The following is a 26,299-nucleotide window of genomic DNA, read 5'->3' as shown; positions in this document are numbered from 1 at the left end:
GCTTGTATTGCCTCAGTTCCTGGGCAGAGCCCCGGCCATGCGGCTGGAGAAATAAACATCTCTCTGAAACATCTATCAAGAATCAGTCCATATATATTATTTTCCAAGGGCCTCGTTGTCTGATACACGTGTTGCAGTAGCCCCACTGTAACAGTTACACTGACTGAGGTTAAGGCTCCAAGCAGTGACTGGGGGAACCAGGACCGTGTCCCATGGGCTGACCACGGCCAACCCACCCTTCCTGGGCAGACACACCCGACTTCATCCCAGGAGCTGCATGTGTCCAATGAAAAGTGAAACAGAGTGCACAGTGGACACATCTTTTGGGCTGCTTGAATAAACGGTCTTGTCTCCAGCCATTCTGCACTCAGATAGTTCCAGATAACATAACCACAGGATAACCTCTTAGCACATCAGTGATCCCACAAGCCCTACAGAGCTTTGCTACTCAAAACTCTCCCATATTTAAAAATCTCATCCTCATTCAAATTGTAAAAACAAAATTATTTTTATTTTTTCACATAATTCAACTTGTTAAAATTATGCCAGATATTTATAGTGATTCAACCTACAGCTCAGAAAAAAAAAAACTCTCTGGCCATTTCGACCATTAGGACAGAGAGGGAAACAAAATTTTCTACTTAGTGCAGCTTCTCTACATTAATGTTGTCTACAACAGCAGTGCTGCTCTAAAGGTCACAGATGACATAATTTATATTATTATAGATAATCCATGTCATCTGTCTGCCTGACTTTTTTTCTCCATATTTTATAGAGGTGCTGTGTATTTCAATGGATAAAGCTCCTAGGAGAGCTTCAGTCTGAGCAGCTTACACAGGCAGGAGCAGCCACCATATAGGAGAGATTTCCTGCTTCTCCTCAGGAAGGCTGGGCCATTTCTTGCCTCTAGAGAACATGCATGAGCGTTTGTTCCCAAATATCCAGTCCTTCTGTGTGCAGAGCACTCCAAAAAGCCATGACACCTCTGCAAACTGCAATTCGCTGAAAGGCAATGGCAGTGGTAACAGCCATGAGAACTGAACTAGAATTTTGTTCCCAGGTTATTTGTGTGAATGAACGAGTCCAGGCTCTACTGTGTCCAAAAGCAGCTTGCTACAGGGATTTCCAGGGTGGCCCATCCTGACTGCACCATCTGCAGCAACTGTTCAGTTGTCCTGATTTTGTGTACAGCAGCCTGGGTAAGAACTCAGGGGTGTACATCTCAATCCCTTCCAGATGCTGAGCAAGGCACATCACTGCAGGCTGTGGCTACTGAGGGGGTGCTAGTTCTTTATAAAATCCCTTCTAATAATTGATGGCCACTTTGTACTCATACAGTTTCCTGCCCTTAGAACATAAGGGTTGATGTTTTTTCACTTGCACACATTACTCCAGTGTATCTGAGCTGGACTGCTCCTACACTGCTGGTGATGTACCAGCCTCCTTGGAGGAGCTGTGTCCCGTGTGTGCTTCATGCCCCTGCCCTACCTTGTGCAATGTAATGGCCTCAGCATTTACATGCTGCAGTGCTGCACTGTGGGGTGTTTTGTACAGCTCCTTTACAGAGGAGAAGACTTCAGCAAATTATAGCAGTTGTATTCATAGCACGCTTTGTTTAGTAATCATCTCAGGAGACTGTACAGATCTGAAAAGTGTGGAAAAGTATTGTGAGATGGTTTATGAATACCACTAATCTTCAAACTGACATTTTCAGGTGTGGGTCTATCCTGCATGGTTTTTACTTTTTAGGAGCTCGGTAATAGCCTTTAGGAGGTCAGCAATTATCCCAGTGCTCCAGGAGTCAAATGCAATTTCATCTCATTTTATTTCATTTTAGATTTATTGCCTTGGTCATTTCAAGAAGATAGATGAGAATGTAATCATGATCAGCTACAGCTTATGCTGTTCTGTTTCTGCACCTATACAGCTATAGCAGTGATCCCAGCCAGCTCCATTAGCTCTTCTTGCTGACACCGTTGGCATTCTTCAACCACAGTTTTGATATCAAATTGCATCTTCTTCCACTGGTATCCACACTTAGAGATGCTCAAAAGATTCTGAGGTAGTTACAGTCTGTAATTCTTACATCTAATACATTTGCAAATATATTAATATTCCATCAGAAACTGAAAAGACTTTTTAAAGATGGAAAGCATATTACCACCTGCAGGTCTGTGTAATGCCTTGTTAAATTGCTAAAAAACTATGCGCATCTGTACAGCTTCCCATCTTCTCTATAGATGGCTGGCTGCCCATCTGACCTGTGGCTCTGGAAAACATCAGCTATGGGACTTACACTCTCCTTACTTTCACTTACTTGCCTTAATGCTTTTTCTCTGAGTGCTAAGAACATTGTATCAATCAAGTGCCTTCCTGGCTGCATTGCTCTGTCCATTTCCAGCTTCTCTTTGCCTAGAAGACATCCCAGACCTTTATACCACCATGTAAGAACTTTGCTACGGGAGCTCTTAGGGCTTACTACCCATTTCAGCTAAGTTTTCTGACTTTTCCTCTGTAACTTTAATGAATTGTTTGCCCCAGTTTTCTCACATGCTTCTTTCATTCATTCACTTGATTTAGTTAAAAGCAGAGTATTTGTGAGTTACCTATACTTCCTGGTATTTTAATTCATTCAGCTTTTTTTGGTAATCAACATTGTCCTGCTGGTATTTTGATTGTTCTATCATGCGATATTATGCTGTACATTTTTGTCAGCAGTTTTAGACTCCCAGAAAATGCCAACAAAGTCTCTGTTGTCTAGCATTTACTGATGTTTTAACTATCCAGCTGGCATTCAAACTCGTCTCTGCTTTAGTGCTGCTGCTCTTAGTTTAAAGTTCATGCATCTGCAAACGGCACCAAAAGTTTATTTTTGCTCTTGTGTAGTGCATCAAAGCCAGATATGTGTAAAGTTATATTTTCTGAGTCAGTTTGTTTTCCTGATGTGGTGAATTTTTCCTTTTTGCTACTGTAAGCAAGCTTTGGCAAAACAATCTTCTTGCCAATGCAAAAAATCCCATATGTGAGACAATTACCAGTCGATTTCTCTTCTCTGCTTTGTGCTAATGCATTTATGTTTGCACAAAATTTTTCCTTGCCTATGCAAACCTTTCCTGGGCAGTTAAGGGCTTGTCTCTGCTCCACTGGTGGCCTCAGCTCATGCCCTGGAGCCTTGCATTGCTGCCATGCTGCTGCCAAGCTCTGCACTCATGGTTTAGTTTAGACCAGAGCACATCTCTGATGTGAATCTTGTCTTTGTCCCCACACACTGCACCACACTTCTTATGGCAGTGCAGCTGCAGAGAGCACAAACTGCATTTCATTTTGGATGAAATGAAACCTCAGTATGTGCTCCAGGGGTGCAGCTGAAAGGAGCTCCAGCTGCTAATGGGCATTTAGCCCATGAGAGCAGACCAGAGCTAGAACACAGTAAGAAAACCTGGGATGCACACAGTGTGGACACCATGCTGCAGCATTAACCATTTCACTCTGCTACCCTGTTCCTATCTGGCCTGCTTGTCTGCACTACTCCTTACTGTAAACATAACCTCTGTGTGCTCTCATTTGAACCATTGCAACTTTGTCCCACCTACAAACTGAATTCAGCCTCTGGGATGCAACTCATGGGTTAGCTGTTTTATAGCATCAGGAAAGACAAGGACTTACCATTTTTTCAGACCATCCATACTTGGACAACACATATATATATACTAGTCACACCATACAAAAATATATGTATTAGTCACACATTTATATCATTACACTACATCCTATTATATCTTAGATATTTCTGGAGATTTTCTAAAAATTCTCACTGCTTTTCTTGATTTTGGAGCCTCAGGCTGTCAGAGCTCTTTTTTCCTGAGTGTAATTTTCACTAACATCTAATAGAGCCCATTTCTATGTCCATCTGTCCATCTTTCATTCCCAATCACATACTGCAATTACTTGTCTTTTTTTTTCCCTTCAGAGTCTTTTCCAAGATACTCTCTATATCCACAGTGGTAAATCAGTGCCTGGGAATGTTCCTGGGCACAAGGATGTTTTCATCTATCCTAACAAAGCATTACAGCATTTTTTGCCTGCTTTTGGCCTGTGCTGACTATCAGTGTCCCAGGCAATTCCTGGAGAGGCTTTGGAAGTCGGCATGCTCCAGGAGCCATTCCCAGCAGGCAGCCTGCCTGCAGCCAACCTGCTTTGGAGACTAACAGCTTCTGATCATCAGCACAGGCTGCTTGGTGCCAGCTGGCCTGAGCACCTAGGAATATTCCTGGGTACATTTAATTTGGAAGTACAGACATATCTCTCCTTTCTGAAGTTAGGTGCCTATAGGAATCTAATCACTTCTGATGTCAGTGCTGAGGCAGAATGAAGTAGAATAGTGCAACATCCAACTAGTTTCAAAAAATGCTATTCTCTGTCAAAAGGGACTTCCTGGAACTAGAGAGACAAAGCTTAACGCTAACCATAAAAGATATGTCGTGGCATGGAGTTATTTATCGCAGGTATAACTGAATTTTTTAACATTTAAGAACACCTCTTTTTTCTTTCTTCCCCCCCCCCCCCCCCCATATGAGAAGTACAATTACAGCTTCAAAAAACCAAGAAAATGAACAATGTTCCAGCATGAGACAAAGAATGAGCTGTATCTTCAGCCTAGTCTTAAAGCAAGTTCCTGCACGAGGAATAAATGGTTTCTCCATTCTATGGCTACTTTATGCCACACAGGGTTCCTTTCACACTCATTAAAATGCTGTTGTAGTCTTAATTAGGAAGCAAAGCAATCTCAGGATGCTATAGAGTTTTCTCTTTGACACTTTACTGATACCAGAGACACTGATACTGACAATGGTACAAACAGTTAGTAAAATCATAGTATTTTGCTCCTAAGTGAAATAACAGCTTTAAAAAGTTACTGTTGATGATTACTTCCAGCTTCTTTAATATAATTTGCTATCAATTGTTTATCCCTTAAGAAAACTTTGCTTTAAAGTCTTTAAACATTTCCCCAACAGAAATTAGTAGATTTGAGGGATCCACTGACTCCTTTTTTGTAACAATGAAACTGATCTATGCCAAACAGCAGGTCCCAGTGGTGCTACTGGGAGTATGGATCGTATTTAAAGACCAGCCCAAACACCTAGTTTCGCTCTTCAAGTATAAGAAGCATCTTGAGAATTATAATGTCTTATGTTTTTCTGAAAATAATACAAACTGAATATTCACAGAATGAGTCTCGGGAACAGAACTGTGAACTCATTTTCATTTCCTTTCCGTATTTAATTAGGTTCCTTGAGCCTGCTTCTAAGTGTCTCTGTTTCTGTTCCAGAAGACAAAAGAAATGAGATAAAATGGACACTTGTTTCCCATTGTTGCCTTCCCTCGCAAAGTTTTTATGCCACCTTCACTATTAAAATATCCCAGCAGTGTCTCTCATTGAACTCCACCTATCTTGCATGTCTCACCTGCTCTCTCATTCTCATTCTTTGGGTATGGGACAGGCTGCTTGGTTTTGGTTAAGATTTTAATAATTTCCTTCCTGTAAAAAGAAAAGCAAGTAGCAACACAGATACACTTTTGCACAGAGAAGGTAAAGCTGGAAGAGTGCCTTTTGCTGTCAGGGTGAAAGGCAAAGGCACTACCTGAGTCCAAGGCCCTGTGGGAGCTTGTTCCACAGCTGTGTACATGCCCCTAAGCCAACTCAGCCACCTTACACAGCACTATTATAGAAAGTGTGCTGCTGAAAATCCAGCAAGCCAAGGAGTGAATGAAGGGAGTCATGGAGTGTAGTCTTCCCTGGGGTTTCAGCAGAGAAGGTAGAAAGGATCTTTGTACTCACAGTGCTGAGGAAAAGAGCCAAGCACGGTTTGCTCTTCTGTGCCAGCATGGCCCATCTGGGGCTTCCACACCACCACACCACTCCTCATTGCCAGCACATGCAGGGAGCCAGGAGAAAAAAAAAAAAAAAAAAAAAAAAAGGAGGCAACAGAGAAGGTCAGTGCTTCACCTGAATGGTGGAGATGGAAGATAGATCTTTCCTTCAGTGTGTGCTGTACCTTACAGCTGAGCTGCTCTGTTGGAAGATGCTGGAAATCCAGCCTAGAAAATGGAGGGAGGACGGCCAGGTGTGCTCACAGCAACTTGAGTCCCTGAACAGACATGCTGCAGCATTTTCTACAAGCTGAAGTTTTTCAGAAGATAATTATAACTGCTGCTACTTCATTCTTTCCTTTCTTTTACCTCTTAGTAGAAGGTAAATCACAGTAATAATAAATTCTTCTATAGAAATGCAAAGCAGAACTAAGAATGAAATTGATGTCGCAATTTTAATCTACCACTTTCATTGTTGTTAATTTATACGCAAACACTCTGCCATAAGTTCCCCCTGGAAAATAATCTAATTCCTTTCAAGCACTCCCCATGACGACCAGATACAGACACTGAGTTTCATGCTGTAATTTTTGTATGTCTTAAAAGATTTCCCTTTTTTTTCAAGTTGGGGCAAAGAACGTGTCCTGTAGCAAGACAAAGCAAAGCATATTTCAACCTTTATTTGAAGTTCCTGATTGCTGTGATAAGGGCTGAAGAATAATTTAAGATACATCAGCAATAATAGATCACAGTAAAATTTCCAGAGGCCTTTCAAAAAGTCTTAACTGTTCTTATGCATATAAAGCCATCTGGGGTGCAAACAAAGTTGAACTTTCTGGCTGAGCTCACTTCACAACTTGCAGCTTGGTTCCAGTGTAGGTCACTAAGCTACGTATTATCTTCTGAAAATTCCTCAAGAACATAAGCCCAGATAAATACCACACCATAGAATTGTCATGGCTATCCTGCCTGTTTCACAGCACAGGTCACACACAGTGGCCAGGACCTGGCCATGAGGGTTATCAGGTTTGGAGCATGGTTTGGGGCAGAATTTGTGCTGCAGAGCATCGCCCAGATGGGCACAGGGTGGCAAGTGGGGCATTGAGGGCCAGGAACAGCCACTGTGGAGCTTTTGTGGCAGAGAAAACCCAGAAATATTTTGAACTTCTTTGCAACTGTTTCTTAGAGAGTGAGAGACCATGGGAAAAGCTCAAAGTCTCATACTCCAGCTGATTTTGGAGGAGAAAAATCCCCACGAATTAGAATGAGAACTGTACATTCTGTGAGAATGTAGGGAAGCTTTGGTACTCATCAAGGCAGCAGAGTTTCCTACCGTGCTCCTTTGCCTTCGAGATGACCATTTGGTATAAAGAGAGCAGCACTACCGAGATCAATTGTGTTGTTTTCTCTGCCAGCTTTTCAGAGAAAGGGGACACATTCTGGGGAGTTACTGATTTCAGATTAAACAAAGTATGCCATTTGCTCACAATTATTGTACTATTACTTTATTGTAATGCTACTTAATTACTTTACATTTCAATTTGTATGAGTAAACAATTTCATCTCTGATCTAGAAATATCTCCTTAAAATCAAGTAAAACATTTTCAATAGGTAAACATCAGAACTGAGTTTTTTACTGACTGAGCTAAGAATAGTCTTCAGCAATACACTGAAATTATTTGTTCAAGCAAATGTTCACAAGTACATTAAAATAAAATGTTACATTAAAATCAATCAGTACATTAAAATCAAAAATCTTAATTTTCTTATCTCCAAAAAAAATTTCTATCCCTTCCTGACTGTAAAAGCCAAGTAGAACCCATATGCAATAAAACAATCCCTAGCCTAAAATTTTAAACCAGTTGTTCAATAACTTCTATTTCTTTGCAGTATTTTTACTTTATTATACTTTTATAATACCCTCAAATACATCTATGAAACTTTACAGCCCTTTTCCAACAGTATTTGGGGTGTGGTCTCAAAAGAAGCACGTTTATGAGCTGCAAGACAGAAAGAAAATTAAAGTACCCTTATGGGACTGAGGCAGGGACACTACAGTTATGAGCTTGGATTTTGATGTATCCACTACTGCCTATGTAATTCTTGAGTCTCCAAGTTTTCATTGCAATTGCTTTACAGAATTATCTTGTATTGGACTGACAACCTCTCAATGCTTGAAACTGAAAGCAAGTGAAGCTGTGGCACAGTCCCTTTCACAGCAGCAACTGTGCATGTCCTGGCTAATGCTTATGGTCGGGGACTTCATTCCTTGTGCAGGAGAATCCTAAGGGCAGCTCACCCAGTCAGACACTTCAAATTGAGACCTTTCTCTGTGGATGAGCTGGGGATGGTATTTTGGAGAGTTAAGTTAGAGTCTTGAAATAGACTGTGTTAAGATTTCACCTAAATACATCTCAATAAATACTAAGTTCTGCACTAAAAATTATATTGCCAGTGTGTGCTGAATTATGTGCCAGTACTCACACAGTCAGAACAGTGGTCAATACCAGAGGTATCCCCTCCCAAACTGCCACTTAGGAACTGGGCAAATGAAGACACAGTCTGGACAGAGAGGAAATGTTTTTTTAAATGGAGACAGAGAGGCAGACTTTCAAGCTTTTCAGACTGCACGTTCATCACTCAAATGTTGTTAAAAATACCTTTGCAAACTATTCACACTATGCAGATGAAAATAACTCAGTAATAAACAACAGAGAAATAAATTAGGTCCTGTGGAAAAATGTAAATACTGTTTCTCCTCCATCTGCTTTATCCTGGTAATTAAGTCCAAAATCCTGCAGCAGGCACAAAAGCCCACCCACAGACCAGGGACTGAAGGTCAAAATGAAGCTGTGACAGAATTGATAAGAAAATGGCTGCAGTCTATCAAATGAAAGATGGTGACTTTGTTGTGAAGAAAGAGAGGGGAGTTCTGAAGTGTGAGGCATTTATTAGCCTTGTTCTGTACCACCCAAAATGGCCCCAAGGCCGTGCTCCTTTGGGTGCTCCTTATGAAATGGTCATTACAAAAGGCACACTCATGCCACAGCCACCAAAGGATTTCGTGTTGCTCCCGTTTTAACTGGTAACTTTAGAGGCTTAAAATATAATTTTTCCTAATGGAAATAGTATATGAGCTGTTTACAGTTTGGTGGTACATTTTTAGTAAAAGGGAAAATACAGATATGTTTGTGCTTATAGAGCTTTCTGTGTTTACAATTAGTCTTCTTATTGTCAATTTACAAATGGAAAATTTTGAAATGGATATTTCAAAATGTCAGAAGTGCTCAGCATTGGAAAGAAGGCTCAGTAAAGGCAGGGAAAAACTGCTGGAGAGACTGGATTGGACTTTTGGTTTGGAGTAGGAAAATATGCCTTTTGGCATATATTTATTAGTAGTAGTAGTAGTAGCAAATATTCAGAAAATATTAAGTAATGATTAGCACCTATGATATAATGCTCTATGATGTAATGATGGTTAATATAAATAAATATAATTATAGTTTATAGCTTCTAGACTTCAACTGCTTTAAACTCAACTGCAAGACCTTGTCCTGAAGAATCTAAAACCCCTGTATTTCAGTGATGTGTTTCTGCATTTCTCATGAATCCAGACATAATGTATAAAACAAGATATTTTATAGCTTTTATATAAATAAATCATCAACTTGGAAAAAATACAACATAGTAATAGAAAAGAATGTATTAATTATTCCAAGCAGTCAAACAGGAAAGACACAAAATGATAAATGAAAGAACAGATATAAAATATGACGTATCCTGACCAATATATGGGTTATACAGTGACTTACTTACACTGGGTAGTTACAAGTGTGGAAATCAAAAACACAGCCATAGCATAAAATATAAAAGGAGCTATCTCATTAAAAATTATCTGCTGAGTTGAATGGAGGGCAAACAAGGTCTTACCTGTGTGAGGATTAGACCCACCTTCTTAATAAGAGCTAGGGTAGGTGTTCTTAAACATCAACTATCAGAGCCCCCAAGTTCAATCAGCCTGAATGAGATCCCAAGAAATCAATAAAATTCTTGCCAGGCCACTTCAAACTATTACCAAGCCTGAGTGTGGAGCACCAGATTACAGGCTGGCTGTAATTTTTCCCTGGAACAACCCAAACACAGTTCTTGGGCCTTAATGAGTTTTGTTCAGCATGAATAGGTCAACAGAGTGCAGAAACCTCTTTTCTCAACTTGTCCATGTAGAAATGGTGTGCCACCAGCTCTGTTCAGGTGCTGGGGACAGTTGCCCAGTTGTATGACTCATAGACAATGAAACAGAAAGCCATTTTTAGTCCATTTGTCCAGAAAAAACTCAGGAAGTACAGCTTTGACTGCTCAGACACCCATGTGGTTGACTCAAAACTGCACAAGACTACAGAAAAACCTTCAAGGGCTTTCTATAGCAATAAAAATGAAGTAAATGGGAAAGGTCATAATCATGTTCGTAAAGTCTGATCCTATTCTTTAGGCAAAAAGACATTTCAGTTGCATACTATCAGATACTTACAGCTCCAGTGACTTACAAGAAGTCACTATCTGAACACTGTATAAGGATGCAGCTTCCCTGGGTAGCCCCTGTTGTGCAGCTATAATGCTGAAAAGGGCCAGGGATCAGCTGGTGCAGACAGGAAAAGTCTGCAACTCAGCACATAGTCCTGGCAACCCAAAATTTCTCCCAGCAGTACTTCCATTAGACTCCATGCATTCAAGTTTTAAAAGTCCTCCCCACCTTTAATCTCAACAGCACAGCAGGAAACCTCCATCATTTCTACTAAAACACTTTTCTTCCAATCAGGATAATTTTCTCCTACTTTTCCTGAATACTTCCCTCCCCCCCACCTCCTAATTCAACTCATCAGTCTTGGTTGAGTTTTCACTCTAAATCAGAAAATCCCCCTTTATTCACTGATTGCAAAAGTCAAATATTTGTACATCACTGAGTTCTCCACCTCTTATGTTTACACACATCATTTGGGTAGGACACTTTAGGATTTTTAGCTTCTTCAGCCTCTCCCCATAAATAACTCCTTCTATATTTCTCATACATATGTGCATGTCACTACATTTAGGGCTACTCTTATGGGCTAAATCTGTTCCTGAGAGAATTAGGAGATGTTCTTGCAAACTTCCTCTCAAAACTAGCGTAAGAATAAAAGAATTCTTGGGAAACAGGCTGAATATTAATTCTAAGTCTGCCATCTATGACCTATACCACCTACTTAATTTTGCACTTTTCTTGCATGGACTTTATGGCCCAAAGAGTACCTTGCTATCCAAATAAACAACTTTCTTAGATGAGAAGCTTAAAGGGACAATGATTCTTTCAGAAGTGAAAGTCCAAGTCTTTTCTTGCACATCAGTACGCGTGTCTATGACTGGTACCATAAACAAAATGGGAACACATAAATTAAAACAGGTTTTACTAATAATAGCTACTTGTAGATACAGAAGAGGCCTTTCTGATTGCACAGATATTTCTAAGCCATCTGGATGTCTGTAGGATACAGCCTGCAACTCCATAAGACTACACCTCATGTTATATCAAGCATTTTACCAGGGCTTAATGAATCAAAAGATGGTTAGAAGTACTGCTTAGAAATACACAGTGTTGTTAATAAATGTCTTCTCTCACTAGGGGTAGATTCTAGAGGAAGAATTTCATATCATCAGGTTCTCAGACTAGTAATTATAGCTTACATTTTGAAAGCCACAACCTTGCTTTCATGAATGCAATTTGCATCAAAATCTGCACTTACAAAATCAGGGAGAAGAGTTTTGCACACATAAATTAATTGCCAACCCATTTTCTAGTGCTTGAACTGCAGACAATTAGCTATCAATCATTACTGACCTGGGCTTTACTCAATGAGGACACAAAGAGCAAGACTCTGCAACTAATACCAATCCCACAAATACTGCAGCATCCTAAACATCCCCAAAATCTGTCTTCACTTGACAAAGAAAATACTCTTTGGCAGTAAAAGCTGGTACAGAGCTGAAGGTTGGAGAATGAGGGGGGAGAGGGAGAGGAAAAGAGAGAGATACTGATTTGCTCTCAATGAATATGAAAAAGCTGATCTCTGCCATTGAGGAAAATTCTTGCACCAGCAAGTGCTGACTGATTGTGATGAGGAATGCTTTATCACCCAGATCCAGACACCCTTTCATATGGTGATTATTATTCCTGTCATGACCCTCTGGTCATCAAGCCACAGTGTCTTTTGTCACGAAACAACTATCCAATAAGGAATAATCTAGGAATAAGCCTGTAGCATAATATCTTCTGCTTGCTTATACACACAGCGGGAGGAGGAAAATCTTCTTCCTGTGAGTTATTACCTGCTCTAATCCACTTCGGAAAAGAGCAGTATTTCCTTAATTTTGTGAAGCATGCAAACATATTTTTCACAAACTACAGCTACCTGAATAGCTCAGACCAGAGCTGAAGGCAAATCTTAAAGCTCTCTCAGGTAATAAATAACAAATAGTCCAGCATCATCATCAAATCCATGGCAGCACAGAAGCGATCAAATATTCACACTGAACTTGATAAGAACATGCAAAGACTGAATTGCATGCCAGCTTGCCTCTATATTTAATTTCATATTGTCTTCTATAAGGCTGATGTCTGGCCTAATTCCCGATGCTGTTCTTGGAGCAACAGCTTTGACAAAGAGAGGTAACACATGTACAAAACCCCAACAAATACCACATACTACCTAAAACATTAGGTCTGATTTAGTTCCTATACAGTTCTAGAGACATTTTATATTAACATCACATCATCCATATTAATACTATCCAACTACAAAACGCTTTAGAACTCATTTAACCTTCCACACATTATTTCTCTGTTTTTTCCAATACAGTTACTAGAGAAAGGGGCTACCCCTCTGCAGTCAGACAGTGTACACCACACTGAAAGCATCCAGGGAAGAAGGGCTGGGAACCCTGCTCTGGGAGCAGAATGAGGAGCCATTTCTGGCCACACAAGCCAGTTCTTTTTATGTCTTTTCTGTCTCTACTGCCTATGTAGATCACCTAACACAAGGGCTGTTTTGAATGGTTTTATCCAACTAGAAAGCCAACCCTAAGTAACAAATACAACAATACATATACAACTGTACAGAATAAAAAATTAATGGTGTTAGAGAAGAATGATGCACAGAGACATTATGTGTGACACTGGGGAGGAAGTGGGGGTAAGTGTGCATGGTTAATATGAAAAGATGTCAAAAAAAATGAAGCATAATAATAGTGCAATTTATCCTTGCTAAACGTACTGCACTGTGCTATAATTAAATATGAAAACCTAAATTTATCTCTATGTTCGGCTGTCATTAACTTAACAGGGAGTGCACATGTTCTAATCTAATGGCTGATTTTTTTCTCCATGTGCAGCATATTAAAATGTATATTAGCCTCAAGGTGCATAAACACAAAATAATAGACCAAAGGTTTTGGCCTGTGGAGAAAAAAATCCATGCTCAAAGGCCGTCAAGTAGCTGGTGATGCAGGGGAGACACTCACTTAGCCTCATTAAGCCGAAGCTCTCTTTTGCTTGTCTTTTGTTCTGCATGACAGCAGCCTCTTTGTTGTATAATAATTCATTCCAAGTTCGTTCCAAGCTACCAAAACTGGTGAACTGTGGCCATTTTAATGAGCAGTATTGGTGGTATGCATAATCTGGAAGCCACGTGGACCAGGCAATCACAGAGCACTGCAGCCAGCAAAATGAGATACTGTCGAAATCACAAATTTGTCAAGTTGTTTTTGGACAGGGTATTATAATAAGCACTAAAATATGCATCTTATTACTCTGCATCTGCCAGTCAAAGATCACTGTAATGAATGCATGCTGCAGGGTATGACCAGGCCGTTTCCCTAAGTAAAACAAACTGCAGAGTACAAAAAAGAATTATGTATTTTTGGCAGTGCCTGGATTTTTTTTTTAAAAATCCTTTTGCATCAGGAGTTGGATTTTCCCAGCTTGATGTCCATAGCCAGCAGTGAATGCACTAAAACTGCCACAGCCAAGGAGTTAACATGAATACATGGTTTCTTAATAGCCACATTTACTGCCTATGCATCTGTGAAACTTTAAATTCCATGCTCGAAGCAAATTTAGCATACAGTACATATAAACCCCACAAAGATTAAACTACTTTAAATACAATTTAATAATCCTAGTTCCTTTTGTTTTATACATTTCTACTGCAAATGGCTTCACCGTTAGGGAAGGTACATTTTACGTAGCCTGCTCTCTCTGTGAGAAACAGCACTGCAGGTAAACACAACATAAACTTCCATAATAGAACAATTAGGGAAAAAAAAAGGGTTTAAAGCGGTCCTTTTTTTTTCCACAAATTGGTCAGACTCATGATTAAACTCAGCTTGAAAGGCTGGGAGGTTCACCAATGGCTGCAAACGTGGTAAATATGACTTGTGCAGTGGGGTGCAGAGTCTGCTCTGCTGGTGCTCCCCAAAACACTGCTGGTGATACACTGCTGGTGATACTCCACAGAGAACCATCAGACTCTCACCTGGAGCAATGCCTGTGGAGACCTTTCATCATCTGGTGAGGAGCTGAAAGACTAAGTGGGGAGCAGAAGGAAAGGGCTTATTTCCTCATCTGCCTGAAGATAACAGTGTAGACGTATTTTGGCAGAGCCTTATTTTTGGGCAACCCAACAAGCATCTGTGACAAGAGTTCCTGAGCGTGCTGATGTACAGTTCCCATAATATCCTAAACTTAGAGGTTCCTTGATCAATACTGGCTTATACTTAAAAGGCTTTGTCTGGCTGAAAGCCATTTCATGTCCAAGTTTTAGCTAATGGGAAAGAGGATCAAACAGCTCTGTTGGGTTTGCAAAGCCAGGTTTTGGTAGCAGGGGGAGCTACAGGAAAGGTTTCTGTGAGAAGCTGTTGGAAGGTTCCCCCATGTCTGATAGGGTGATGGACCTGCAGCTGGCCATGACCAAGCCAATCAGGAATTACAGTAATGCCTCTGTGATTACACATTTAAAAAGGAAAGAGAAGTTATTGCACAGAAGTAATTGCACTCAGAGAAGAGACAAGTGGGAATATGTGAGAGGAACAACTGCAGACCCCAACATCAGTGAAGAAAGAGGGGGAGGAGGTGCTCCAAGCACCAGAGCTGAGATTCCCCTGCAGTCCCTGGTGCAGACCATAGTGAGGCAGCTGTGCCCCTGCAGCCCATGGAAGTCTATAGGGATGCACAGATCCACCCGCAGCCCATGGAGGAGACCCACATTGGAGCAGGTGGATGCCTGAGAGAGGGCTGTGAACCTGTAGGAAGCCCATGCTGGAAGAGGCTCCTGGCCTCCAGACCTGCAGAGAGAGGAGCTCAAGCTGGAGCAGGTTTCCTCATAGGATCTATGAACCTGTGGGAGACCCACACTGGAGCAGCCTAGTCTTGAAGGGCTGCACCCCATGGAACTGCTGTTCATGAAGAACTGTAGCTCATAGGGAGGACGCACGTTGGAAAAGTTTGGGGAAAATTGTCTTCCATGGGAGGGATCCTGCACTGATCCAGTGATCAGTGGAAGGACTCCTTTCCCTAAGGAGAAACAACATGTGATGAACTGACCAAAACCCCCATTCCCTGTCTCCCTGCACCACTTGTGGGGAGGAAGGAGAGCCTGGAAGGGAGGGAGAAGTGAGGGAAAAGGTGTTTTTAAGATTTGTTTGACTTCTCATTATCCTGCCTTGATTTTGATTGGTAATAAATTCAATTAATATCCCCAAATCGAGTCTGTTTTGCCCATGATGGTATTTGGTGAGGGATCTCTCCCAGTCCTTACCTCAACCCATGAGCCTTTGGTTATATATTCTCTTCCCTGTCCAGCTGCAGAGGAGAGTGAGAGAGTGGCTTTGGTGGGTACCTGGCATTCAGCCAGGGTCAGTCCAGCACAGCTTAAAACTAATTCTTTTTCCCTCTGACTTTTTTTCAGAACTGGTGATAGCAATATGGGAAAAAGGGTTTCTTCACCAATATTAATTATTTTATTGCAATCTTTATATCAACATATGATGAAACAGTCCATATTTCCAGCCGCAAATACCATTTTTTCTGCCTTTTTTAATGTAGTGCTGGAAACAAGGGGACAGTTCTTTACCACACTGGACAAATTAGCTTTCCCAAAGAACAAGGAGCACTTCTGAAGGGTGAAAACCTCTGTTCAGTGATGGCAGTCAGAGGTCTTGAAGAATCTGAAGGCAGACAAAAAACTTTATGAAACAACATTGTTCTTGCAGAGCTGTGAGTTCCCATTTATTTATTTAATGTAAGAGTTAATTTAATATTTTTTTTGAAATCTGGTTGGTATAGCAAGGTTTTTTCTCTGCCATACAAAAGACTATTTAGATTTCACTGCGGTACAGTTAGAATTTAGCAAGTTTATACTGTTCAGAAGACTCAGCTTTTAGTACCTACAGATACTTGAAGGAAATGAGTATTTTTGTCTGTTCCAATGGGAAGTCCATTCAGAGAAGAAAATCAGAAGGTTGTGAAGTTTAAGATGATGAAATTTCACTGAAGTCATACATTGTGCATGTACAGCATCATTCTCTCTCATCTGTCTGAGGAATAAAGCCCCTGTCTATAAAATGTGTTTTTACTAGATAAAATTTTAACATTTTTAGTACAGCACAACCTTAATAGTTGAGAACTGTCCACAGTTTGTTTGGGGTTTTGTATATTTCTGGAATCAAGATGCTTAAATGATTAGTTGTTGTTATTTTAAATTTTTTATCATTTAGACATGATCAAACAAATGTCACTTTTGCATAACTCCTGGTGCTGAAAGCGAAGTATGAAACATCCATATGTATTTCTCTCTTCCTATAAACCCACACCTACCAACTGAATACCAGGCCATATTTTTGTTTAGCTACCTGGCATGTATAGCAGCCACTGCCTTAAGTGTGATTTTTACAGCTGCCATTAATGGAAGTTTTTACAGAGACATACTGTACCACTTCTGTGATAACCAGCTGACATCAGTGCATTTCTGGGACATAATCACTTCAGCTATCTGGATTAAGATCAGTGAGCAACTAGTAAGAGAGTCCTGTAACAAACAGACAAGGTGAGACAGTGAGACACACGGGAGATCAGATTGCATCTCTGGGGAATACTACACCTCATTCAGATACCTAGTGAGAACAGAGTTCTCTTTATCGCTCCTGGTCATGTATCTTCCTGAGAAACTTGTGAACATTATTTTAAAACATAATTCTGTTAATTTTGTATTGTAAGGAGACCAACTACGCCCTTACTCTCATCGATGCAGTCACCCTAATAACTTTGGGTTGTAAGAGTGTGCACTACATTTCAACTGTCTTCCTGACTGCAGCATGCACTTGATCTCAGTCCTAAATTCATTCTGAGGTAAGTGTGCTTTTACAAAAGTTCTTCCCTGAAGGAGTCAGTGAGAAGCAGTGTGGTGTCATCATTAGCTTGCCATTCTCTCATCTCAGCATCAAGATTTGCACACCAAGATTAAACCTGAGACAAGCTGACAAGTTTTATTCCATGCAAAGGTGATTCACAGTTGATATTAATGACAGTCATCTGTGCCAAGGTTTCAAGTGTCAGGTCCTCCCACAGAAAAAAAACCCCAAACCCCAACTAAATAAGCCATCTGAAAAGCAATGAGGAAGGAAGCCCAGAACTCTGGCTTTGGCCATGTTTGTGAGTCTGACACAGCATCTGTGCTAGGAGTCTCTTTGGAGCTGTTATGGATACGGTTACAGCCACAGGAAAAAATGAATACAGTTGGTGAACTATGGAAAACTGTATCATTCAGTGACTGGAAACCAATGAGGCTGGCATTTCTAAGTGGAAATCTCACTCCTGTTACAGGCAGTGTAGTACCACAGGTCACATCCTGGACAATGGCTCCAGCAGCAACCTCTATGTTCGCAAAAGGAAAAAGCTACTGAAAAGACTATCAGAAAATAAATACCACTGGCTCAAAGATGATAAATTTAGGGTCTACATACAAAAATAAATACATTCTGCAACAGTGAAAAACAGAAAAAGAGCACTCAAGTTTCCAAAATATTTTCCAGTGCTGTGATGCTTCTGATATTTCAAGGGCTATAAATTATCAGAAGTATTAGTTTCATTAATGCAGGAGGATGAACAGATACTAATCAACATGAATCTCTTTTTCAGCCAAAGAATTTTATGTTTGCTATTTAACTGCTTGTTATATTACACTATTTAGCACAGTACTTTCAGTATTCTCTCTGTTTAGGAAGGAAATTTTTGTGATAAATGTAACACCTGACAGTGATAACTGCTCAGTTCATCATTTATCTGGTGACTGCATGGCAAGACAGCTTCAGTTTGAGGTCAGGTGTACCATTTAGAAGAAAGTATTTATCTTTTCGTTTACTCCGGTCATCAAATACTACAATATTTCATGACAAAACTCCACTGTGTCACTCTCCTGTGGCAACACTCTGCACTCAGCATCTGTTTGATGTGGAAACCAGGACAGAAAATGAATTAGAAAAAGAATAGTCCACCATTATACAAAACTATGGACATTAACATTCAATACTGCACTGTGAATCAAAACAGATACCATTGAGAACATACTTATCCAGGAACAGAATGGCTCCTAAATCCATACTGTATTTACAACTGGTGGAGGCTCAATGAATTTGTATAAAATCAGAAAGCAAGTGGTTCTTCATGCTGGGGAAAATAATTCTGCTTCAGTTCCTTATTTTTAAAATGTCAAATGTCTGAACTTCTGATCCCTGTGATTCTATTTGGAAATAATAGTAATCTTGTAACAAAAAGGGGGATGATTCCTGTATATTTTTAAATTTACTGCACCAAACCCACAACACATCAAAATCAGCAAATTCATTTTTTTGTTCTTTAAAATGCAAATGTTCACATGTATTTGCTGTTTAGCTTCTCACAAGGTCTTACTGAAGAAACTGCATTTCATCTCATAGTATATACCAATACAAATTGGGACAGCTCCTTGTATGTTTCTAAGAGGCAGGATTTTGGCTGTCACATTTTACTTCATATATAACATACACATTCCCACACATTATTTTATCAATGGGGACATAGCAATAGGTTATTTTCTCTGTTCCAAATAAAGAGTAAGGACGTGCTTTTCAGTGAATTCATTTTAGAAAGAGAATCACAAATGGGTGTTACGACTTGCTGCCATGCAAGTTAGATATTTGTGTTTGAATTGAGATGAAACTACAGTACTTAACTAAATTTACCAGGCACAAGTACATGAAATCCAATATTGATAATAATTTATGAAAGTAAGAATACTGATTCCTACAATACTGCAAACTTAGTTTATGATAACATAATTAGTTACACTAATAACACTGCTTAGGCACAGTCTTGCTAATTATGATATTATAAATATTAATGATATCAAGTCTTTGTATTTGATTGCCCCTAGTAGGATCATTTATCATAGTATTTCCAGTTACCAGAGTTATATTATTTTTCTTCCTTTTCCCTTGTTCATTCCTGGACAAACAGCCATCCTGAGCTTATGCCTAGAATGTATCAATAGCTCATCAACGATGCATCCTGCTTAACTTTAAATCCTATTATTTAGTAGCAACGTTACAATGATGTAATTCAGTGCTAATACAAATACACAATTATATTCTGTATGTCTTTTAAATGTCTAACAGAGCCAGCCAGACAAGATTACATAGGGCTTTGTTTTTATTCTTTTTCATGTGACCTGTTTCAAGTCAAAATTCCTTTGAATTATTAAATGCTTCCTTAAAGCATATTTTCACGCAACCTTTTTAAAGTTAATTATTGATGTAGTGACAAGCAAAAAAGACTAAGAATTACAATTTCTTTTCCTTATTCAAAAGGACATGAGAAACATCTTTGTCAATGGTTGTCTGCTCAGTAAAATACAAAGGTAATACAAAGAACACCAAGTGCAGCTTTAAAGAATTACAACAAATCTGTAACATGACTTGGAAATGCTGTGTAGGTTTCCACAGGTGTTAAAGGAAAGAAGTTTAGATATAACCCTTTGAGCCTGGTTTAACTGCTTAACATAAGTAGATGAAAATGAAACTGCTTATATCTTGGTTTATTTTTAAGCAGTGTATTATCCAGAGCTTTAGGAATAGGATTGTCTTTCCTCCTTGAAGGTAATGTTATAATTTTCAGAGCTCCACAGAGAACAACAACAATACAGGAGTCTCTAATCTCCTGCTAAATCCAATTCCAGTCATCAGCAATGATAAGCAGAGATTTGGAGGCGTTTGACATTCCAAATCCTATTCTTTTGTAATTCTTTACTTTTTACAACATTTTCAACAGTCGTACATCAGATTTTTGGAAGGATAATCAATAGGCATGATGTATAACTGAAATCAGTCTTCAAAGTGATCCCCTCTAGTAACCAGAAACAAAAGCTTGGCTTCCCTGAGCAGGAAGCCAGTTACACCTCCCTGCTTCTCAGCACGGATCAGCAGGTGCCCTGGTGGAGGGATGAGCAGGACTGGGGCAGCTGCAACCCATTGCATCTGTCAAAAACCTCCAAAAATGCTTTTGTAGCAGGGAACTACTAGAGCAGAGAGGAAAGACAGTCCAGAGGTTAGGATTTCATGCTGACCATCATTTCCATTCCTATTTCATCACAGACTTTCTAGGTTTAAATGAGCTTGCAGAATTTATTAAATTGTCTGGTGTCCTCACCTGGAACTCCCCTATCTTGCAGGTTTGGGCATCAGCACACATGAAAGACCATGAGATGCTCAGGTATGGTGATTGAAGGACCACTCCTACCTGATCTAGTGTTCCAACTAGCACCTGGTCTGTGACTACCTGTCTCAGCTGGTTGGAGTCAGTGCAAGGGGGTTTTTGCATGTCTCTTGAATGCTGCACCCTGGCTGGAACACCCAGGAACTTCTGGCACAATATTGGGATCAATCTGAAGCGAGTTGAGTTTCATTAAAACAAGCAGTTCCAAAACTTGTTCTAATGCATTTGTAATTTTACATCCTATACTTTTTTTAAAGACATGCTATTATGAATCACGTGAAGAGATCGTATTTATAGGAAAAATGTTAGCCCATAGCAAGTCATTTCAAGTTTGTCTTCTTAAGCTGCCTACATATTTGTTAATATTCAGAAGGAAGATGACTTGGTGACTAATTGTGACAGCAGCAGTGATTAATCAAGGTAAGTAGCAGAAACTGCATACAATGATTATGGAATTACATTCAAAACCAAGACATGGTGTTATTATACAGGAATGGCAATAAAACAACGTACCTTTCCCATCAGATCGGCAATTCTAGGTACTGGTTTGCCTTTCTGATGGCACATGGTTGCAGGACTCTGTCCATTCCAGTCTTCAAGTTCCTCAATGCTTTTCAGGTAAAGAAGAGCTCGCAGTCCAGTGCAGTAGTCATCAATAACAGTGAAATCTTGATTTTGGATCGCACTGCACACCTACAAAATGTTAAGTCAGTTATCAGCACCATCCTGGCAGAGAAGCATACAGAATTAGCAAGATCTTTGGATTTACTGATTTTCAGGTGACCCTTCCTGCACCTCCACTGGGAAAGACCTACAAGATTTCAGGATTATTGTCTGCTTAATCCTATGTCATGATACCACCACTGCAGTTTAGGAAAGAAAGGGCTCAGTAACACCAGCAGCAGCCCTTGGACCAGACCTGAGGGCGGTTCAGAGATAAACCTGCAAGCCCAACCCCAGGTGTGCCTGCTGGGGAGCTGATGCTGAGCACGCCAGCACACTGGCAAACCAGCTACCACCTGTGCTCAGCCCTTTGCCTGCAGACACTCAGTGCTATCCCCCAGCCTGCTCTGTTCAGGCATAGCCAGTTATGTCCTAGCCCAGCAAATCACAAAACCACAGACTTGCTGAGACTGGAAAGCATATTTTGAGATCGTGTTGTCCAACCTCCAGCTCAGAGAAGGGTCAGCTACAGGAAGCTACCCAAGACTGTATTCAGTCAGGATTTGAATAGCTCCAAAAACAGAGACTACACCTCTCTGGGGAACCCGGTTCAGTGTTCCATCTCCCTTGCAGCTTTTTTCTTATATTTAAATGGAACTTCCTGTGTTTCAGTTTGTGCCCATTGCCTCTTTCCATTCCACTGGACAGCCCTGAGATGAATCTGAATCCAGTGGATGTGTCTCAGCAAACAGCACTCATTAAGCTGACCTGTTATTATGGGTGAGCATTGCCAGGCACGGAACAATCCCCTTCTGCCATTCAGTGCAATTGGGAGGCCAGGCCACTGTCTTTTAGATACTTTAGAACACAGACAGCAATATAGCTTTATAAACATATAAAGCAGTGATCTCTGACCTGCAGAGCTTAATGTGTAACACAAAACTAATAACAGCAGAAAATAGTCTGACCATTTGCATGGGTTCTTCTAGGGCATGTCGGGGATATCAGCTCAGGCTTAAACCCACTGAGATCCCCAACCAAAATGACAACTGAATAAAAAATCCCTGACTGTTCTCTGAATACCTTCTCATTAGCTAAACTCTAATCAGCCATCAGTGATGAGGTACAGGGTTGATTGAGTGCCATTAATTATCAGTCCCTGGAAATGCTCTGAAATTCCAGATGTGTCAGTGTTTTCAGCCTCTGATTCAGCTTTCATTGTAAAAGCTGAAAGGAATGCTCTTGATGATACCTGGACTCCATGCACACATAGTGAACACAACAATGAAATAGCCACCTACTTTAGAACTCGAACTGGTGCACACAGCCATGCACAAACACATCCACACTTCCTGGATGTAGAAACACACTTTAGATCATAATTGACATCAACACTTAAAAAGCACAGGAAATATATTCTTGTTTTCCAAATTTCAGAAATGACAATACAACTTGCAGTCCTGAAGACAGTTCCACATCACATTGGGAAATACCATATACTACAGCTGAATAAGAAAAAAAATAAGGGCAAGCTATAAAACAAGCACAATAACATTTTCTATGCAGTGCATTTACATTACAAAAAAATACTTTTCTCTGGAGAAACAGTGTGGGTATTAATTAGGTCTGTTACACCTTCCACAGGCTTCAAGATTTTTTTTTTTTTTTTGAGAGCAATTATAGAGAGCATCATAATAATTTCCCATACAGGTTATTTAACTGCAAAACTCCACTGATGCTTATTTAAACCTTTTTGTACAGCAAGGAATTCTCTGGGTTTTTTTTGTGTATGGGTAACACTTTTATGATCTACTCTTAAAGATACTAAAACTGTAAAAAAAAACCAGTTAAAAGCCATGTCATGTCACTTGAAACAAGTTCAGACACTTTTGTCAAAATCCTGAAATATTTTGACAGGATGTATACACATGAGATACACTGGAGGATACCTGTAATAACCTTATAAATAAAGAGGCTTTCACTGTTTTCCAGCTTGTGGTGCAGTGTTATGAACTGCAATAATATAAAAATGTGTGGAAGACAATAACACACTAAGAGCTAACTATTTGATCCATGTGATTCTATAAGCAGTGCACTATTTGCCTTCCCTGGAAAGCCAAAAAAGTTCCAGAACTGAAGGCAAAGTGCAATTTTTAAGAAAAATATAAATTTCTGCACCAAAGAAAAAATGTTACATGAAATGGAAAGGCTTAAACCAAGAAGTGATCTCAAACAATCCTCCTCTTCTGTAGAAACCTTATGACTGTGGCGCCCAATGGTGTGGATAATTAGCCAAACATGCCTTTCACTGATTTCACTGCGATAAAAGCAAGTGCTTATGTTTATGGGCCTTTCCTAGAACAAGACAGCTTCAAGCATTAACACATACAAAACCAACTGAAATTGTTTTGCCATTTTTTTGGCAAATTCCAAAATTCTGAGCTTTAAAATTTCTTATGTTGCACATATCAGATAGCGAGATGTGTATTTTAGGCTTACAGTATCTTCCATCAATCAGGGTAGAAGCCTTTGCTGCATTTTAAAAGGTGGTGAACAAAGTCAGGATAAAAGGTCACCATGACCCATCAGCCATGACAATTTCTACACCACAGAGAGAGGTTTTTAGCATCATACCTGGCTGCCTCTGAATCACCAGTTTAAATGACTCTTTTCAGCACAAGAGAAGTGGCAGGGCAATAGACCAGGTGAGACTCAAACTCAGGCATCCGGAAAAATCACAGAAGAACTGAACCAACCCATCTCCACACCTCATTAATGCCCCCACTTTGCTCCTGCTTGCACTGGGAACAGGCACTTGCCTCCCTTGCAAAGCTCAATGCTGAGCCCAAGCCCCCTCAAGCTACCACCTCTCCTTTAATGTCTTATTAAACCCCCTCAAGAGGAGATAAAGGCGAGAAGTGCTGTGTAAGGACTGCTGTCTGTGCCTCACACACCAATGGAGCAGCAGCCGGAACTGCAACCAGCCCTGCCCGCTCAGCCCCTCTCCTCAGCATCAGGCTGGTACCCACCAAGCACAGCAGAATGTGCTTCCCTTTAGACCCTGAAGCAAAAACCTGAACAGCACTGAAACTTCACAAGTGAGAACACACCTCTGCCGTGTTGTGCCAGAGCAGTGCCCTGTATCCCATGGCCAACAGAGGCTGCTTATGGATGAGTGCATGAAACAGAGAGCGCCTGGATCCGCTGCTTGTGTGGTTTATCAGCCCAGGTTCTGGCAAGCAGCAGTGCCGGGACTTTGCACAGCATTTTTTAATATCCCTTAATCCTAAATAATCCAAGTGGATCTGTTTAATGAGTAAATTAACATTCAGCTGTTCACTGACCCAGCCTTTCACCTGAAACATTTAGGTAGAAAGCATCTTCTGTGGAAGATGAGAGACTGGCCCTGTGGAGCATCCTATTGGGACAGAGTCCAGGACACAATGAAGCTGTCAGCTGTACTGCTGACAAGTGCTGTCCTGCTGTCTTGCTTGTGTTGGTCTCTAGCATTGGACTAGAACTTGGACTAGAAGTGGAAAGTGCTACATTTTTCCTGTTTAGGAAGGTAACGTGTATTCACATTGCACTAATATGCAGGGAGATAAGTTTGCACAAGCTTGGTTTTACTGCATTGCCTGGCTCTGTCCCAGTAGTAGAACTGCTACAATTTAAATTTTAACATTGGATCTCCCTCCTTTTCTCACAGATCCAGACTCCAGTGATTGCCCCTTATATCCCAAAAGAGAGATGTAGGCGAACGTGCAATGTATGATCAATTATAATGTGCTCTCAGTATTCTGAAATCTAAAACTGCTCAGCATAAGTTGCAACTGTAAGTTACAATTCTAATCTTTACAGACACGTCTGAAGATACTAAGGGACACAATGCCTGCTTTGCTGCTGGTAAACACACACCAAATTACCTCACTGGGGAATGGTGATGCGAAAGGAACCACAGGTTAAGGCTCTAAGTAAAATGATTCTGCAAACTGCAATGATGGGAGAGGCATGCAAAGGTCCCTGCTGATGTCTTTTGTAAGAAATGACCAGTCTGCTCTGTTACTAAATAAACGTAAAAACTGAGTCTAACTTAGTCCCAGGATCTAGAGACATTACAAGACTTACTTGAGGAACTGGAGTAAATTGTAAAGAGATCATTATTGTCTAAAATTATTTTTCCAGGTAAAAAGATTGTTATTAAACATTCACACGAATCTGAAACTTTTAATTCACGTATTTTGAAGAAAAAGTTCATTACTGGTGACAAGTACTTCCACGTCAGCCACAAACCATTGTAGACGCCTTTGCTGTTAGCAGAATCACTACACAACAAAGAGATGCCAGTTTCTGAAGTGCTTACTGAGGTAAATCCCCTGCACTGTTTATTGAGAGCTCTGTCTGTGTAAGACCTTTCAGTTTTGTCCACAATCTGTGTTCTAGAAGCAATGGGAAAAATACCCAGACATTAAATTTAATTTTTGTTCCACTCTACAAAAATGGATCTGGTTCCTGTCCAAACTTTGGCCTGTCCTGAGGGACTGTGTGGAAGACCTGTGCCATCCATGCAGAATGTGGACAAAGTGCCTGAGGCATTTCCAGTCAGATCACCCAGTATAGTAACTCCTGCTCAGTGCTATCCCTGCATTTTCCCTTTGGGAGATCTTGTAGAGGAGAAATGTTTTTCAGTAACACTAGAAGAGGAAACAGTGAAGTCCTCTTCAGGCTGTGCACTCTCTCTTGCCCCACGACCTTCAGTTTTTACACAAACTCATTATTATATGGCAAAATCCCAGCTGGACAGGTGATGATGGGGAAGATGGTGCCAAAAATGAATCCTAGTACCTATCTGCATTATTTCTATTCCATCAATAACTGGGATTCCAGCAGAGGCCACAGAGGAGATGCAGATCTAGACATGCTTGTGTACTTTT

General features: G+C 40.3%; 1 protein-coding gene across 2 annotated transcripts in view; it reads right to left on the bottom strand.

The window, feature by feature from the left end:
* The window catches only part of DPYD (dihydropyrimidine dehydrogenase), a 348,239-nt gene that overhangs the window by 26,831 nt on the left and 295,109 nt on the right, over positions 1-26,299 (bottom strand). For both annotated transcript variants that reach the window (XM_017729847.1, XM_017729848.1), the window contains one exon: positions 21,219-21,398. In XM_017729847.1, the coding sequence (XP_017585336.1) occupies positions 21,219-21,398 (180 nt within the window). The remainder of the gene's footprint in view (positions 1-21,218; positions 21,399-26,299) is intronic.

Source organism: Corvus brachyrhynchos, unplaced genomic scaffold, assembly GCF_000691975.1.
Source record: "Corvus brachyrhynchos isolate BGI_N302 unplaced genomic scaffold, ASM69197v1 scaffold101, whole genome shotgun sequence".
Classification (NCBI taxonomy): Eukaryota; Metazoa; Chordata; class Aves; order Passeriformes; family Corvidae; genus Corvus; species Corvus brachyrhynchos.
This window is presented reverse-complemented; position numbering and strand designations above follow the sequence as displayed.